The sequence below is a fragment of the Coregonus clupeaformis genome, chromosome 28 (genome assembly GCF_020615455.1).
Source record: "Coregonus clupeaformis isolate EN_2021a chromosome 28, ASM2061545v1, whole genome shotgun sequence".
Classification (NCBI taxonomy): Eukaryota; Metazoa; Chordata; class Actinopteri; order Salmoniformes; family Salmonidae; genus Coregonus; species Coregonus clupeaformis.
The window spans coordinates 22,000,051-22,016,516 of NC_059219.1; the positions used below are offsets into that span (position 1 = coordinate 22,000,051).

Sequence of the window (16,466 nt, forward strand, 5' to 3'; positions counted from 1 at the left end):
CAGGATACTTGGTCCACGCAGGCTTACTTTGAGAACGACCACTGGGTTCGCTACTTCCTGCACACTGGTCACCTGACCATCGCAGGTTGCAAGATGTCCAAATCTCTCAAGAACTTCATCACCATCAAGGATGCCCTGGCGAAGAACACAGGTGAAGCGACTTCTCAGTAGCCACAAAAACAATGGCTTTATGTTATGTCAATGTGGGTGTCAGGAGTATTTGTGTGCGTGCGTGGCGTCTGCGTGCAAGGTAACAGCTGTTCTCTGTCTGTTCCCCTCAGCTCGGCAGCTCCGTCTAGCCTTCCTGATGCATTCCTGGAAGGACACCCTGGATTACTCCCCCAACACCATGGAGTCAGCTGTCCACTATGAGAAATTCCTGAATGTAAGTGATCTAGCCCAGGGGTGCACCTCTATAGTTTTAAAGGGGTGTAGTTTGACATGTTGGCAGCTAAGCCCTTTTATGTCACTGTGTGCAGTTTGAAGGTAGTTTCCTGGAGCCCAGGGCCTGCGTTATGGCCGGGTCTTAGAGGGGCCTGGCCCGCCCTACCGTACCTCCTTGCCCGTCTAAAATCAAATATTTCAATATTGATTCTTTATTTGACCGAGATGGACGCCAAGAAGTATCCGAGCGAGCGAAACAGCGCCCCTCTGTCTCAGTATGTGTAGCCCATGTATCTGATGCTATCTGGCCAAAAAGAGTATAACATGTCATCATTGTTTGGGCCAGACTGCATCAGATACATGGGCTACATATAGTAAGACAGAGGTGCTGCTTCGCTCGGATGCTTTCTCCGGTCAGATGGTTTCAGACACTTGTGAATTGAAGGAAAGTTGGCCGGTGCACTGTTCGGATGCTGTAATTATTTGGGACGAACGTACGAAGGTAACTTACTTTTTGAAGTGATTTGTTTGACAATTGGATGAAAACATCATGACTGATTTTGTGTTCATGCCACATTAAAAGGTAATACATGTTTACAGTTAAATTACATGTCTTTACTATAAAACCCATTGAAAAAAAATTATGACATGCCATACTCTTTTTGGCCAGATAGCGTCAGATACATGGGCTACACATACTGAGACAGAGGGGCGCTGTTTCGCTCGCTCGGATACTTCTTGGCGTGCGTCTCGGTCAAATAAATTGTGGAAGTCCAAATGCCTGTCCAACTGATTCATTCTGGCGCCGGCCCTGACTGAGCCATTGCCAACTAGCGTTAGCGCAATGACTGGAAGTCTACAGGAACAGCTAGCATGTTCGTGTAGGAGTGTTTTATTGTCATTGAATAGTTTTGTTTTCTTCTTCTATCCGGCTCGAAGGACTCAGTGCACCTGTTCGAGTCCGCTGACCACGAGGTTCTTCTTCCTCTCCTCACAGGAGTTTTTCCTCAACGTCAAAGACATTCTCAGAGCTCCCTGTGACATCACCGGACAGTTTGAGAAGTGGGAGGCAGCCGAGATGGAGCTCAACGAGAGGTGAGGGGAGAAACGTTACAAGCCTGGTGTTAACGATCAGGTTTGGTAATGATGCCTTTCGTTATGTGGTCGTTAAAGTCACTTGGCGCCTGGCCTGGAGTTACCTTTTTTGAAACCTCTAACGAGGCATGGCACACTAAAATCTATACATCTGAAGGTTTAAAAACATAGTATAGACGTCTTATCCAGAGCGACTACAGTACAGATTTGTCAAAACACAATAACTACCAACTGAGCCATTCTCCCTACCCTCATTCGCCGGGCTCGGTCGCCGGCCGACAGAGCCTTCAATAAGGTTTCAGTGGTTCAAGCTTCATAACAGAATGTTGGTAAAGAGTGCTGATGTAACCTTAGTAGTCGTTTGTCATGTCATGTTTTATGACAACCCTGTGTTGCAGGTGTGAGGGAGTCCTCAAATAAAGTACCTCTTCATCATGTGCTCTGAATGACTGCCCCCTGTAGGCAGCTCACTGTGTAGACTAGAGAGTAAACCCCGCCCACTCCTCCATTGTCCCTGTCTGTGTAGTTTCTATGAGAGTAAACCCCGCCCACTCCTCCATTGACCCTGTCTGTGTAGTTTCTATGAGTAAACCCCACCCACTCCTCCATTGACCCTGTCTGTGTAGTTTCTATGAGTAAACCCCGCCCACTCCTCCATTGACCCTGTCTGTGTAGTTTCTATGAGTAAACCCCGCCCACTCCTCCATTGACCCTGTCTGTGTAGTTTCTATGAGAGTAAACCCCGCCCACTCCTCCATTGACCCTGTCTGTGTAGTTTCTATGAGAGTAAACCCCGCCCACTCCTCCATTGTCCCTGTCTGTGTAGTTTCTATGAGAGTAAACCCCGCCCACTCCTCCATTGTCCCTGTCTGTAGTTTCTATGAGAGGAAGGCAGCAGTCCATGAGGCGCTGTGTGACAACGTGGACACGCGCAGCACCATGGAGGAGATGAGGGTGCTGGTGACCCAGAGCAACACCTACATAGCCAGCAGGAAGAGCTCCAAGCTGCAGCCCAACCGCATGCTGATGAAGAGCATCGCTCTCTACCTGACTGACATGCTCAAGGTGAGGGAGAGCTTGTGCAGCATACCAGGGGGTGTATTCATTAATTGCACACTGTTGCAAAATGTTTTGCACCATAGCAAGACGTTTTGCAACCAAAAATGAGTTTCTATTGGACAAATTCAGTCCCCTCCCTCTTTCATTACGTTTGGTTCCTAGTAAATACATCCCAGTATTACACTCACAAGACTAGAGCTGAAGTCTGCTGTGCAAGATAAACCCATTTGAATGAGCCATCTCATGACAAAACAACGGTGCCATCACATAAATCTTGTGAATACATTCAGTATTAAAAATGACAAGCGATGTAGAAAGTGAAAACGGGTCACGTGATATTTACACCACTGTAGCTAAGCGGTAAGATGGAAACCTGTTCAGTCCTTTTACTGATCAGGAGACCACATCCTTTTGTTCTGATCCATTTCTCTAACCCTGTCTGTGTTGTAGACCTTTGGGGCCATTGAAGGGTCAGAGCCTATTGGATTCCCAGTGGGAGGAGATGGTCAGCATGTGGATGTAAGTATTGAGCTGGAGATACCAGGTTGCTTCTTGGCAGTCGAGGTGCTTTCAACATGATATACTGTTAGGATTAGCCACTTTTCAACATGATCTACTGTTGGGATTAGCCACTTTTCAACATGATATACTGTTGGGATTAGTCACCTTTCAACATGATATACTGTTGGGATTAGCCACCTTTCAACATGCTATACTGTTGGGATTAGCCACCTTTCAACATGCTATACTGTTGGGATTAGCCACCTTTCAACATGCTATACTGTTGGGATTAGCCACCTTTCAACATGCTATACTGTTGGGATTAGCCACCTTTCAACATGCTATACTGTTGGGATTAGCCACCTTTCAAAATGCTATACTGTTAGGATTAGCCACCTTTCAACATGCTATACTGTTAGGATTAGCCACCTTTCAAAATGCAATACTGTTGGTAATTAGCCACCTTTCAACATGATATACTGTTGGGATTAGCCACCTTTCAAAATGCAATACTGTTGGGATTAGCCACCTTTCAAAATGCTATACTGTTAGGATTAGCCACCTTTCAACATGCTATACTGTTGGGATTAGCCACCTTTCAACATGCTATACTGTTGGGATTAGCCACTTTTCAACATGCTATACTGTTGGGATTAGCCACCTTTCAACATGCTATACTGTTGGGATTAGCCACCTTTCAACATGCTATACTGTTGGGATTAGCCACCTTTCAACATGCTATACTGTTGGGATTAGCCACCTTTCAACATGCTATACTGTTGGGATTAGCCACCTTTCAAAATGCTATACTGTTAGGATTAGCCACCTTTCAACATGCTATACTGTTAGGATTAGCCACCTTTCAAAATGCAATACTGTTGGTAATTAGCCACCTTTCAACATGATATACTGTTGGGATTAGCCACCTTTCAAAATGCAATACTGTTGGTAATTAGCCACCTTTCAACATGATATACTGTTGGTATTAGCCACCTTTCAAAATGCAATACTGTTGGGATTAGCCACCTTTCAAAATGCTATACTGTTGGGATTAGCCACCTTTCAACATGATATACTGTTGGGATTAGCCACCTTTCAACATGATATACTGTTGGGATTAGCCACCTTTCAAAATGCTATACTGTTGGGATTAGCCACCTTTCAACATGATATACTGTTGGTATTAGCCACCTTTCAACATGCTATACTGTTGGGATTAGCCACCTTTCAACATGCTATACTGTTAGGATTAGCCACCTTTCAAAATGCAATACTGTTGGTAATTAGCCACCTTTCAACATGATATACTGTTGGGATTAGCCACCTTTCAAAATGCAATACTGTTGGTAATTAGCCACCTTTCAACATGATATACTGTTGGGATTAGCCACCTTTCAAAATGCAATACTGTTGGGATTAGCCACCTTTCAAAATGATATACTGTTGGTGATTTGCATCCTTTCAACATGCTACACTGTTGGGATTAGCCACCTTTCAACATGCTATACTGTTAGGATTAGCCACCTTTCAAAATGCAATACTGTTGGTAATTAGCCACCTTTCAAAATGATATACTGTTGGGATTAGCCACCTTTCAAAATGCTATACTGTTGGTGATTAGCCACCTTTCAACATGATATACTGTTGGGATTAGCCACCTTTCAAAATGCAATACTGTTGGGATTAGCCACCTTTCAAAATGCTATACTGTTGGTGATTTGCATCCTTTCAACATGCTACACTGTTGGGATTAGCCACTTTTCAACATGCTACACTGTTGGAATTAGCCACTTTTCAACATGATATACTGTTGGGATTAGCCACCTTTCAACATGATACACTGTTGGGATTAGCCACCTTTCAACATGATACACTGTTGGGATTAGCCACCTTTCAACATGATACACTGTTGGGATTAGCCACCTTTCAACATGCTACACTGTTGGGATTAGCCACCTTCAACAGCTAATGTGATAGCCACTTTCAACATGATACACTGTTGGGATTAGCCACCTTTCAACATGATACACTGTTGGGATTAGCCACCTTTCAACATGCTACACTGTTGGGATTAGCCACCTTTCAACATGCTACACTGTTGGGATTAGCCACCTTTCAACATGCTATACTGTTGGGATTAGCCACCAGCATCTCTCCTCAGAGTTTGTAGTGGTCCTCTGTAGCTCAGTATGGCGCTTGCAACGCCAGGATAGTGTGTTTGATTCCCGGGATCACCCATATGTATGCATGCATGACTAAATCACTTTGGATTTTAAAATAAATCCTATTGTTGATTCTGTGTAAGTTTCCACTCAAGCTAACTGAGGCTGCTTGCAGATGGAGAACACGGTGATGCCCTATCTGAAGGTGCTGTCAGACTTCAGAGAATCTGTTCGCAAAATCGCCAGAGAACAGAACGGTAAATACTTCCTCCCAAGTTATTCAAAGAAAAATGCCATTGAACACGGTTGCCTGCTGCTGGAGATGTGAGGATTGTAGACGTGGTGACTGACTCTGTCTGTGTTCTCAGTGACAGAGGTGCTACAGCTGTGTGACGGGGTCCGTGATGACACCTTACCTGAGCTGGGGGTGCGTCTAGAAGATCATGAAGGTAAAGCCACTGACCACAATATGTCACACACACACACACACACTGCTTTTTATAGATCAACAAAAACTAGTAGCAGCCAGAGTCGTGACTGTGTTTATCTTGTCGTTGTCAGGCCTTCCCACGGTGGTGAAGCTGGTGGATAAAGAAACGCTCCTGAGGGAGAAGAATGAGAAAAAGAAGATGGAGGACGAGAAGAAGATCAAGAAAGAGGAGGCTGCCAAGAAGAAGCAGGAGCAGGAGGTTAGTAGGACCGTAGGGGTAGAGCAACAAGTCCTCCATGGCCATGTCCGTGCTAAAACGGGTTATATACATCTAGACTCCTTACTTTTATTTTATATTGTATTTTTTGTATTTTTATTTTTTTGAATTCTTTCTTAAAACTGCATTGTTGGTTAAGGGCTTGTAAGTAAGCATTTCACTGTAAGGTCTACACCTGTTGTATTCGGCGCATGTGACAAATTACATTTAAATTTGATTTTATATATATATATGGTAGGACCACTGTCTTCCGAGTCCGCCACTAACTGATCTGAGAGCAGTAATAATGTTATCAGCCTCGTGTCTAGATGTAGGTATATTGATGTGTCCCCTCTGCTAATTGATCTGAGAGCAGTAATACTGATGTTACCAGCCTCGTGTCTAGATGTAGGTATATTGATGTGTCTCTGTTCATGGTTGTTTCATCACAGTTGGCCAAACTGGCAAAGATGAAAATCTCCCCATGTGATATGTTCCGCTCTGAAACAGACAAGTATTCCTGCTTTGATGAAACGGTAAATATAAACCAGTTGTAACCTCCTTGATATCTTCAGGCTACAAGGCTTTATTGAATATCAAGTGTTTTAACAGCCGTGTTCTCCTCCAACAGGGTTTCCCTACGCTTGATGTGGAGGGGAAGGACATCAGTAAGGGACAGGCCAAGAAGCTGCGGAAACTCTACGAGGCCCAGGAGAAACTGCACCAAGCGTATCAGAATGGCTGCTGAGAGTCCTGGGTCACGTTCAGTTGCCAAACGTTCTCGAACGCTGCAGATAGTGATGCCGCTATTGGCTCCGACGTGATTCCTTAATCTACACGTCAGAGAAGCATGTTTGTTCCACATAGCATATTTCTATCTGAACGTTCCAAAACGTTGCGTCCTGCTGAACGTGCCACTGGAGGACGCTGCTCCGCCCCTCCGCCCATAGCGACGGTTCTGTCCTCATATGTCGTTATTCAGTTCCTCCAATAATTTATTTGCTTGCTAAATCAACAATTTCCTGCATATTATGTGAAGGCTTGCAAATTTGACCAATCACCGCATTATTTTCGCATAAAGCAGTCAAATCATCGGAATATTATCGCATAACATTTTCCCATCACCGCAGTACAAAAAGAGTGCTCGCAATTTCAACCAATCATCTCACATCACCACATAATAGGGTTCAATCAAGCCACACGTCAAAAAAACTTTTTCCTTCATCAGCGCATTTTCGTGACAAAATTGGACTAAATCATTGTATATTGCCATGCAAAATGCCAGACTTGCAGCAGCAAAATCAAGCATTTTTTTCTCCAGGAAATACCACCAAAAAGAATCACTGCGAATTCCTGGAGGGACTGAGTATTGGTGACACTGAGGCCAGAGAGACACTGGGTGTGTTTCAATTGTCTTAAGAATGGTCTCCTCGCCTTTATCAGGTGAAAGGTGAGGAGATGAAACCGCATTAGGCTATTGAGGTGCATCCACTCTCCCAGTGTTGTAAGACCTTGGCACTAAACCTGGGTTCCTTTGCACTGCACTCCATGGGGACACTTAAAGGGTTGGTTCAATCAAAATCAGTAATTGATTCATTGTCTTATTTTGTGATTGACCGCAACTACGGTTCGGATTCAGTTACTTTCCTACAGCTACCACTGGCTAAGATTGGTATTGATAACCTCAGATTCACCTGTTTAAGCTTTAACTAAATTGCGTGCCAAAACGAACTTCGCGTAAAACCACGTCTGGGGGTCATCGATAGCGACGCTAATGTTAGTCTGTGGTTGCTTTAGCAAAGTAATAATAACCTACTATTCGTAGTTGTGGTCACTCCCTGGCCCGAAGACAACCTGCAAGCTGAAAACGTTATGACCTTTGGGTGAACTATCCCTGTAGGCAACAGTTTGTCTATTCAAAGGGAAAATGAGACATCTGAAACCCTGTTGGCTTTGGCTTCCATGTGCTGTAGATTGACTCTAGTCACACAATGCTAGTTTTGGCTCTCCACTGCAAAGTGCTATTCACAGTGCTGTTATTGGTTGGCAGCGTGTCATACAGCCGTCCATTGAGGTTTCATTTCCCTCTTCCCCATCGTGACTGCATATCATTCCTTTTGTATTCTGATATTATGACTGAGGACAGTGAAGTTGATAGATGAAGTTGAATTAATGCACAATTGCAATGCAGAGATGATTACAGAAAAATATGTTACAGAGGCCTTCTTGGGTTTTTTGGTCTTTTTATGTGACAAAATAACATGCTTTGAGCAGGTGTTAGGCTTGTTACAACAATCGATAGCAGAGGGATGAGACATCTTGATAGGAATATGGAATGTGAGACTTTGAAGAGAAAAAAAAAAAAGAAAAAAAAAAAGATTTTAAACCAAAAATGTATTTTGTATCTTCAGTTTTTGAAATGGTTGAACAAATATTAAATTGAGATTCCATAGAGCTAACAACTACAGCAGTGACCATCTACTAGTTACCAAAAGATGGGTTTATTGCCCACACACACACCTTCTGTTCAACAGAAACACAAAAATCACATCTGCAGAATCAACAAAGGATTTAATATTTAAGTTGCATCTCCAGTAAACAAATGTTACTGTTTAGTGAACTGCAAATCACAAGTACAGTATTCAAATATACAATATACTGTATATTTCACATTTTAAAGACAATATAAGCTGACGGCAGTATACACTGAACAAAAATAAATGCAACATGTCAAGTGTTGGTCCCATGTTTCATGAGCTGAAATAAAAGATCACAGAAATGTTCCATACACACAAAAAGCTTATTTCTCACAAATTAGTTTACATCCCTGTTTGTGAGCATGTCTCCTTTGCCAAGATAATCCATCCACCTGAAAGGTGTGGCATATCAAGAAGCTGATTAAACAGCATGATCATTACACAGGTGCACCTTGTGCTGGGGACAAAAAAAGATGTTGCCAGATAATTTAATGTTAATTTCTCTACTATAAGCCACCTCAACGTCGTTTTAGAGAATTTGGCAGTACGTCCAACTGGCCTCACAACCGCAGACCACGTGTATGGCGTCGTGTGGATGAGAGGTTTGCTGATGTGAACAGAGTGCCCTATGGCGGCAGTGGGGTTATGGTAAGGGAAGGCATAAGCTACGAACACAATTGCATTTTATCGATGGCAATTTAAATGCACAAATATACCATGATGAGATCCTGAGGCCCATTGTCGTGCCATTCATCCACTGCCATCACCTCATGTTTCAGCATGATAATGCACTGCCCCATGTCGCAAGGATCTGTACACAATTCCTGGAAGCTGAAAATGGCCCAGTTCTTCAATGGCCTGCATACTCACCAGACATGTCACCCATTGAGCAGGCTTGGAATGCTCTGGATCGACGTGTACGACAGCGTGGTTCCCAGCCAATATCCAACAACTTCGCACAGCCATTGAAGAGGAGTGGGACAACATTCCACAGGCCACAATCAACAGCCTGATCAACTCTACGAGAAGGAGACGTGTCACACTGCATGAGGCACGCCCCTACTTTTTTTTAAGGTATCTGTGACCAACAGATGTATATCTGTATTCCCAGCCATGTGAAATCCATAGATTAGGGCCTAATTTATTTATTTCAATTGACTGATTTCCTTATATGAACTGTAACTCAGTAAAATCTTTGAAAATGTTGGATTTATATTTTTGTTCAGTATACAAATATAATAGAATTCTCTGATAATACAAAATTATATTTAGGTCACTTTAAAATGCCCTCTGTATTTAAGTCCGTGGAATGTCATTCTTTGTGCTCATCTTTGCTGCTGTCCATGTTCCTAAGCATAAACACAAACACTACCATGTTCACAACAAACTGGATGAACCCAAAAGAGGCCACTCCGTAGTTCTGGTACAAGAAGCCTCCAATCGTGGGGCCCGATGGTGCGAAGCAGAGACTGCACAGAGGCACACAGCCCCAGCATCGTGCCTGCAGAAGAGTGAAGAGAACCAATCAGAAAAATGTCTAGAGCAAACAGACAGAAGTTGCACTTAAATGCTGAACCGTTTCTTTTCGAATGTTACGACAACACCAGTGTGACTCTCCCTCGGAAGGTGGCAAAAGTTAAAAAAAAAAGTTAGGTTAGGCAATGATTTACTGTTTAACTGATGCCCCGCTTCACATTTCTCAAAATACGTGTTCGAAGCGCTTAATTGTCTCACCGGTGTCTGAGGAAGGCACAGTCTTTGTCAGCATGCTGTCAGTGATGACGTTGAACACGCTGAGAGCGAACATCATGGGGAGGACGATGAAGCAGAACTGGAACACGTTAGCCATGAAGGCCTGCCGAGGAGAGAACAAACCGTTAACCTTAAGAGCAAGATCAAAGGTTTTACAACAGGGTCATATTCATTAGGCACCAAACGGAAGGAAAAACGACTGAAACGGAGGAACTATGTGAACCTGTCCAAGTGCTGTTTTTCTTTTTCTTTTTTTTCTTTTTTTGCTGCGGTGCGCCCTAATGAATTTATATACAACCCTGCATTTATCACAAGATGAAATGAATCCTCTGTACCTGAGCCAAGCCCACCAGACTTGACATGCCGATGGAGAGGAGAAGCAGTGAGTTCTCAGAGTACCTTGCTGTCAGCCGGCCAATCACTCCTCCTTGGATGACCTGGAAAAATGAGACCAAAGAAGGTAATTTCTCACCAGAGTTGCTCTATAAAAATTATGTTCCCACAAGGGAAGGGATTGGATATCCTGGAGATTTCAGGAGAATTTAGCCAATCTAAACTTTTAATTGCTGTAAATACATCCTGTTGTCCTAACCAGGAATATAGTGGTCAAATAACGTGGTGAACACTGATCGCCAGTCAAGCTGACGCGCAAACAACTTCATCGCTCATTTATCATCATCGGGGCAAAATACTACAAAATAAAAAGGGTCAAGAGGCACAATGAGTGTATAAAAGAAACAAACTAACACTCACCTTTTCTTACTAGCACTGACTTAGCTGATAACTACTTTACTGAGGAACAATGTACTTACTATGACTGATATGTGGTTGTCCCACCTGGCTATCTTAATATGACTGCACTAACTAAGTCGCTCTGGATAAGAGTGTCTGCTAAATATAATGGAAGTGTCTCTGGATAAGAGTGTCTGCTAAATGACTAAATATAATGGAAGTGTCTCTGGATAAGAGCGGCTGCTAAATGACTAAATATAATGGAAGTGTCTCTGGATAAGAGTGTCTGCTAAATGACTAAATATATTGGAAGTGTCTCTGGATAAGAGTGTCTGCTAAATGACTAAATATAATGGAAGTGTCTCTGGATAAGAGCTGCTGCTAAATGACTAAATATAATGGAAGTGTCTGGATAAGTGTCTGCTAAATGACTAAATATAATGGAAGTGTCTCTGGATAAGAGCGGCTGCTAAATGACTAAATATAATGGAAGTGTCTCTGGATTAGAGTGTCTGCTAAATGACTAAATATATTGGAAGTGTCTCTGGATAAGAGCGGCTGCTAAATGATTTAATGGAAGTGTCGTGAGCATCCCTGCTCCATACCATTGACACGATCCCAAAGTAGGCCATCAGGTATCCATTCTGCTGTGGCTCCAGCTGGAAGAAGTTCATGGCGATAACAGAGAACATGACCTGAAAGATACCTGAGACAGAATCCCTAGAGGTTGTTAAAAAGGACTCAATGCAAACACAGACACACTAAAAAGACAATAACGTGTTAAACGCTGAACATTGGTTTATTAAGATTGTTAAACGCTGAACATTGGTTTATTAAGATTGTTAAACGCTGAACATTGGTTTATTAAGATTGTTAAACGCTGAACATTGGTTTGCGTAACGCGTGCATAAATGCTATTCTCCAAATAAAATAGGTACGTGAACTGTGTCAAGTGCTTTTTCCCTTCACTACATCACCGGTTCCAGTTCTACACTGACACGTTCATGCTAAGTGATTAGTTCTCCCTCAGATGAGTCTAAACTAAGAAATCCAAATAGTGGAGGACATCCCACCTGATGGCAAACCGGACATGATCTTGACCAGGAAGGTTTTGGCCACGCCAGGGAACTTCATCAGTCTGGTGATCTCTCCCAGGTCAAAGACTGACTTGGCATTGCTCTTCTCTGCAAAAACCAGGACAACACGTCACACGCAACTCACATATGAAGTCGCATGTCAAATACCACACATCATGATGTCCCCCACATCACACAGGCCATAGTACGTGTCAGATAAAGCAGAAACGTTATTTTGTGCACCGCACACACACACACACACACACACACACACTCTTTAGAGACTGAATAGTGTGTTGTGAGTTAGGTGTAGAGTCTTACTGTCTGTGCTGTCCTGTGGAGCTTGTATTTTAGTGTGTTTGGGGATAAACTTGAAAACCAACAGTAAGCTGGTGAAGCTCCCACCAGCAGCTACACAAGCCGCAAATGTCTCCCTGGGAAAGGCAGATCAGGGATATCACATTGCTAAATTCGAGCTCTCGGATTGGGCTAGAATCGGTGAGCATTGAGGTTCCTTCACTCACCCATAGCGTGTGCTGAGTGTACCGCCCAAGGTGGAGCCGGCAACCATGCCAATGCCAAAACATAGGCCCAACTTGCCAAGGGCATCTGCCCGCTTGTCAGGTTCTGTCAGGTCAGCCACTACCATCTGGGCTCCTGGTGAAAGGAGGAGAGAACCACAACAAGTGAGACTTATACATACATCTATACACGCTTTAGTTACGCTGGAGCATATGGGGAATAGAGAGACACATATGGATCTGTTAGAGGGCTGTCTAGTACAGTAGATCCTATAGGATCTGTTAGAGGGCTGTCTAGTACAGTAGATCCTATAGGATCTGTTAGAGGGCTGTCTAGTACAGTAGATCCTATAGGATCTGTTAGAGGGCTGTCTAGTACAGGAGGTCCTATAGGATCTGTTAGAGGGCTGTCTAGTACAGGAGGTCCTATAGGATCTGTTAGAGGGCTGTCTAGTACAGTAGATCCTATAGGATCTGTTAGAGGGCTGTCTAGTACAGTAGATCCTATAGGATCTGTTAGAGGGCTGTCTAGTACAGGAGGTCCTATAGGATCTGTTAGAGGGCTGTCTAGTACAGTAGATCCTATAGGATCTGTTAGAGGGCTGTCTAGTACAGGAGGTCCTATAGGATCTGTTAGAGGGCTGTCTAGTACAGTAGATCCTATAGGATCTGTTAGAGGGCTGTCTAGTACAGTAGATCCTATAGGATCTGTTAGAGGGCTGTCTAGTACAGTAGATCCTATAGGATCTGTTAGAGGGCTGTCTAGTACAGTAGATCCTATAGGATCTGTTAGAGGGCTGTCTAGTACAGTAGATCCTAGGCACGGTACGTACACTGGGGACTTATCTGGGAGTTTGAGTATGAAGGGAACAACAGGTAGTATCTGTGTCTCTAACCATGATTGTGTAATTTCTTCTGATCTTGTCTTGCAGGGCTCCTTTGAAAAAGAGACATTGGTCTCAATGGGACTCCCTGCTAAAATAAAGGTTAAATAAATAACAGGCAGTGTAGCACTTACCAGGCAAGCCATGCATCAAGACAGCGGGGAGTTTGTGGACGAAGAGCATGAGAGGACTGTCGGCTATCGCTAGTAACCCATAGTAGACCACAGAGGCAGCACAGGATAGACACAATGCTGCCCTGGCCCCAAAAAGGTCTGCAAACCTACCGACAACAGAAACATAACACTGATCTATATCGACATCTGCCAACCAACACATAACAGCTGCGATCTTGTGTCTGGACTCAGGTCTGATAACCTCTCTCTGTATGGTTCGTTGCCCTAAGTCATTGAACCATAACTCAATTAGATTTAAGTGACGGCACTTTAAAGCTCAATTTGCCAGCAGCAAATCAAATGCATCGTTGACTAGGGTAGGAGATTGAAGCTGCAGACTGTGGTTATGTAACCGATTATGTATTTAATTCAACAGAGTTTTGCTCACCTTCCAAATATCGGGCCTCCCAACAATTGGACAACACCAACCATGGTTTGCAAATAGCCAATCCATAGGGTGTCAAATCCCAGCTTCTTTGCCAAATACTGAATGGAGAGAGGTCACTAACTTAAATTCATATACATTTGTGTTATGATAATTAATTAAATAATATTAGATTGTCATAGGTACAGTGATTTCGGAAAGTATTCAGACCCCTTGACTTTTTCCACATTTTGTTACGTTACAGACTTATTCTAAAATTGATGTTATTTTTTTTCATCAAGGATCTCTGTACTTTGCTCCGTTCATCTTTCCCTCGATCCCGACTAGTCTATCAATCCCTGCCGCTGAAAAACATCCCCACAGCATGATGCTGCCACCACCATGCTTTACCGTAGGGATGGTGCCAGGTTTCTTCCAGACGTGACGCTTGGCATTCAGGCCAAAAAGTTCAATCTTGGTTTCATCAGACCAAAGAATCTTGTTTATCATGGTCTGGGAGTCCTTTAGGTGCCTTTTGGCAACCTCCAAGCGGGCTGTCATGTGCCTTTTACTGAGGAGTGGCTTCCGTCTGGCCAATCTACCATAAAGGCCTGATTGGTAGAGTGCTGCAGAGATGGTTGTCCTTCTGGAAGGTTCTCCCATCTCCACAAACTCTGGAGCTCTGTCAGAGTGACCATTGGGTTCTTGGTCACCTCCCTGACCAAGGCCCTTCTCCCCCCGATTGCTCAGTTTGGCTGGGCGGCCAGCTCTAGGAAGAGTCTTGGTGGTTTCAAAATTCTTCCATTTAAGAATGATGGAGGCCACTGTGTTTTGGGGGACCTTCAATGCTGCAGAAATGTTTTGTTTCCCTTCCCCAGATCTGTGCCTCGACACAATCCTGTCTCGGTGCTCTACAGACAATTCCTTCGACCTCATGGCTTGGTTTTTGCTCTGACATGCACTTTCAACTGTGGGACCTTATATTGACAGGTGTGTGCCTTTCCAAATCATGTCCAAACAATTGAATTTACCACAGGTGGACTCCAATGAAGTTGTAGACTTCAACAGCTCAAGGATGATCAATGGAAACAGGATGCACCTGAGCTCAATTTCGAGTCTCATAGCAAAGGGTCTGAATACTTATGTAAATAAGGTATTAGAGTTTTTAATACATTTGCAAAAATGTCTAAAAACCTGTTTTCACTTTGTCATTATGGGGTATTGTGTGTAGATTGAGAAGAAAAAAATATTGAATCCATTTTAGAATCAGGCTGTAACGTAACAAAATGTGGAAAAAGTGAAGGGGTCTGAATACTTTCCGAATGCACTGTGTGTATACTGTTTTCAAAGTGCATTGTCACAACAATCTATCAAAAACGATAGTGCCCTTAAGAAGGCCCAGGTAAGGCCAACATTTTTCTCAATACTTTTAGATGTTGGCCTCTGTCAAATATGTCAACAATCCCAAGGCCATTTATAATTGTTCCACCTATTAGCAAATATCTATAATATATTTGAATAACAGAAAATTAATGAATAGCACACAGCCTACTTTTTTGTAGCCATTCTGATATCGAAAGTATTAAAATAAACTGCATCGTTTTCTTTCTAGGCTAATCATATAACAAAAACCACCACTTTTGTAAAGTGGGTACTAGAATAGAATAGACATTGAAACACAAATACTTACAGGAGTAATGGAAAACTGTAAAAACATCCATGTAATATCCAGGGCAGCTATGAGGTAAGTAACGTAAATTACTCTCTGCATCTTTGCGCCTTTAGGTAAATCTGTAACCGCGGCGGTTGAGTCGGATTTAACTCCTGACATTCTTAGTGTAGCCTAAACCCAATTCGCTCCACCTTCTGGCATATAATATACTCCTGGAAAACCTGGAACAAGGAGACATAAATGATGAAATAACAAACAACGGCATAAGACAATATAGTGCCGACACTGTCGCTGTCAAGTATTGAGATTAAATGCATTTACCTTTGTTTATCTGAAGACGAAATTCTTATAAATGCATAATACATCCGTCAAAAGTGTTCCTGCCGTTACTACCGATGCAGATGTTGATTTCACACTATGAGCGCACCACCGCAATAGAAAAGTGATGCTCAAACTCCAGCGTTCATTCAACAATGCAATTCCTAAGCATTAATTTTAGGAAAGATTTCTCACGCATAATATTTCCCTATGTTCTTGTACTTTGAGCTTCACAGGATGTAATATGTTTGCTGGCAGCACAAAAACTGAACTTCCTGTTTTCAGGCTTCAAAATAAAAGCTCTCATGATCTCCTGCTGTTGTGCACTTGAGCAAGGCACTTAACCCCTTAAATGCTCCAGGGGCGTTGACCCTGTGCTATTCCTACAACCTCCCCGTCAGTGTGTGTGTGTGTGTGTGTGTGTCAAGGGGTTGGGATAAAGGACAAATACCATAGATAATAGACCTTCTTATTCATGATGCACTCATCGAAGTTTAATTAATTGCCATATTTTTCAAATATATTACATTCTTAATTTTAAAAAAATAACCAGTTGTTTCAGTTGGGGACCTTTGCTCTGTACTTTTCCTTAATTTGTTTATTTTCCTCT

General features: G+C 42.9%; 2 protein-coding genes across 5 annotated transcripts in view; one reads left to right on the forward strand and one right to left on the reverse strand.

Moving 5' to 3' along the window:
* The window catches only part of cars1 (cysteinyl-tRNA synthetase 1), a 29,636-nt gene extending 21,015 nt beyond the window's left edge, over nt 1-8,621 (forward strand). For all 4 annotated transcript variants that reach the window (XM_041857649.2, XM_041857651.2, XM_041857648.2 and 1 more), the window contains 10 exons: nt 22-151; nt 282-385; nt 1,382-1,479; nt 2,355-2,544; nt 2,989-3,057; nt 5,377-5,458; nt 5,570-5,650; nt 5,763-5,890; nt 6,340-6,423; nt 6,519-8,621. In XM_041857649.2, coding sequence (XP_041713583.1) covers nt 22-151; nt 282-385; nt 1,382-1,479; nt 2,355-2,544; nt 2,989-3,057; nt 5,377-5,458; nt 5,570-5,650; nt 5,763-5,890; nt 6,340-6,423; nt 6,519-6,635 — 1,083 coding nt within the window. In that variant the 3' untranslated portion in view covers nt 6,636-8,621. The remainder of the gene's footprint in view (nt 1-21; nt 152-281; nt 386-1,381; nt 1,480-2,354; nt 2,545-2,988; nt 3,058-5,376; nt 5,459-5,569; nt 5,651-5,762; nt 5,891-6,339; nt 6,424-6,518) is intronic.
* A 907-nt stretch (nt 8,622-9,528) lies between these two features.
* Nucleotides 9,529-16,124, reverse strand: slc22a18 (solute carrier family 22 member 18). The gene is given in 12 exon segments (XM_041857657.2): nt 9,529-9,814; nt 9,816-9,865; nt 10,099-10,219; nt 10,452-10,553; nt 11,454-11,554; nt 11,922-12,032; nt 12,246-12,358; nt 12,449-12,581; nt 13,464-13,609; nt 13,891-13,988; nt 15,557-15,759; nt 15,860-16,124. Coding segments are annotated over 11 exon segments (1,254 nt in total). The 5' UTR covers nt 15,698-15,759; nt 15,860-16,124; the 3' UTR covers nt 9,529-9,676.
* Nucleotides 16,125-16,466: the final 342 nt, after the last annotated feature.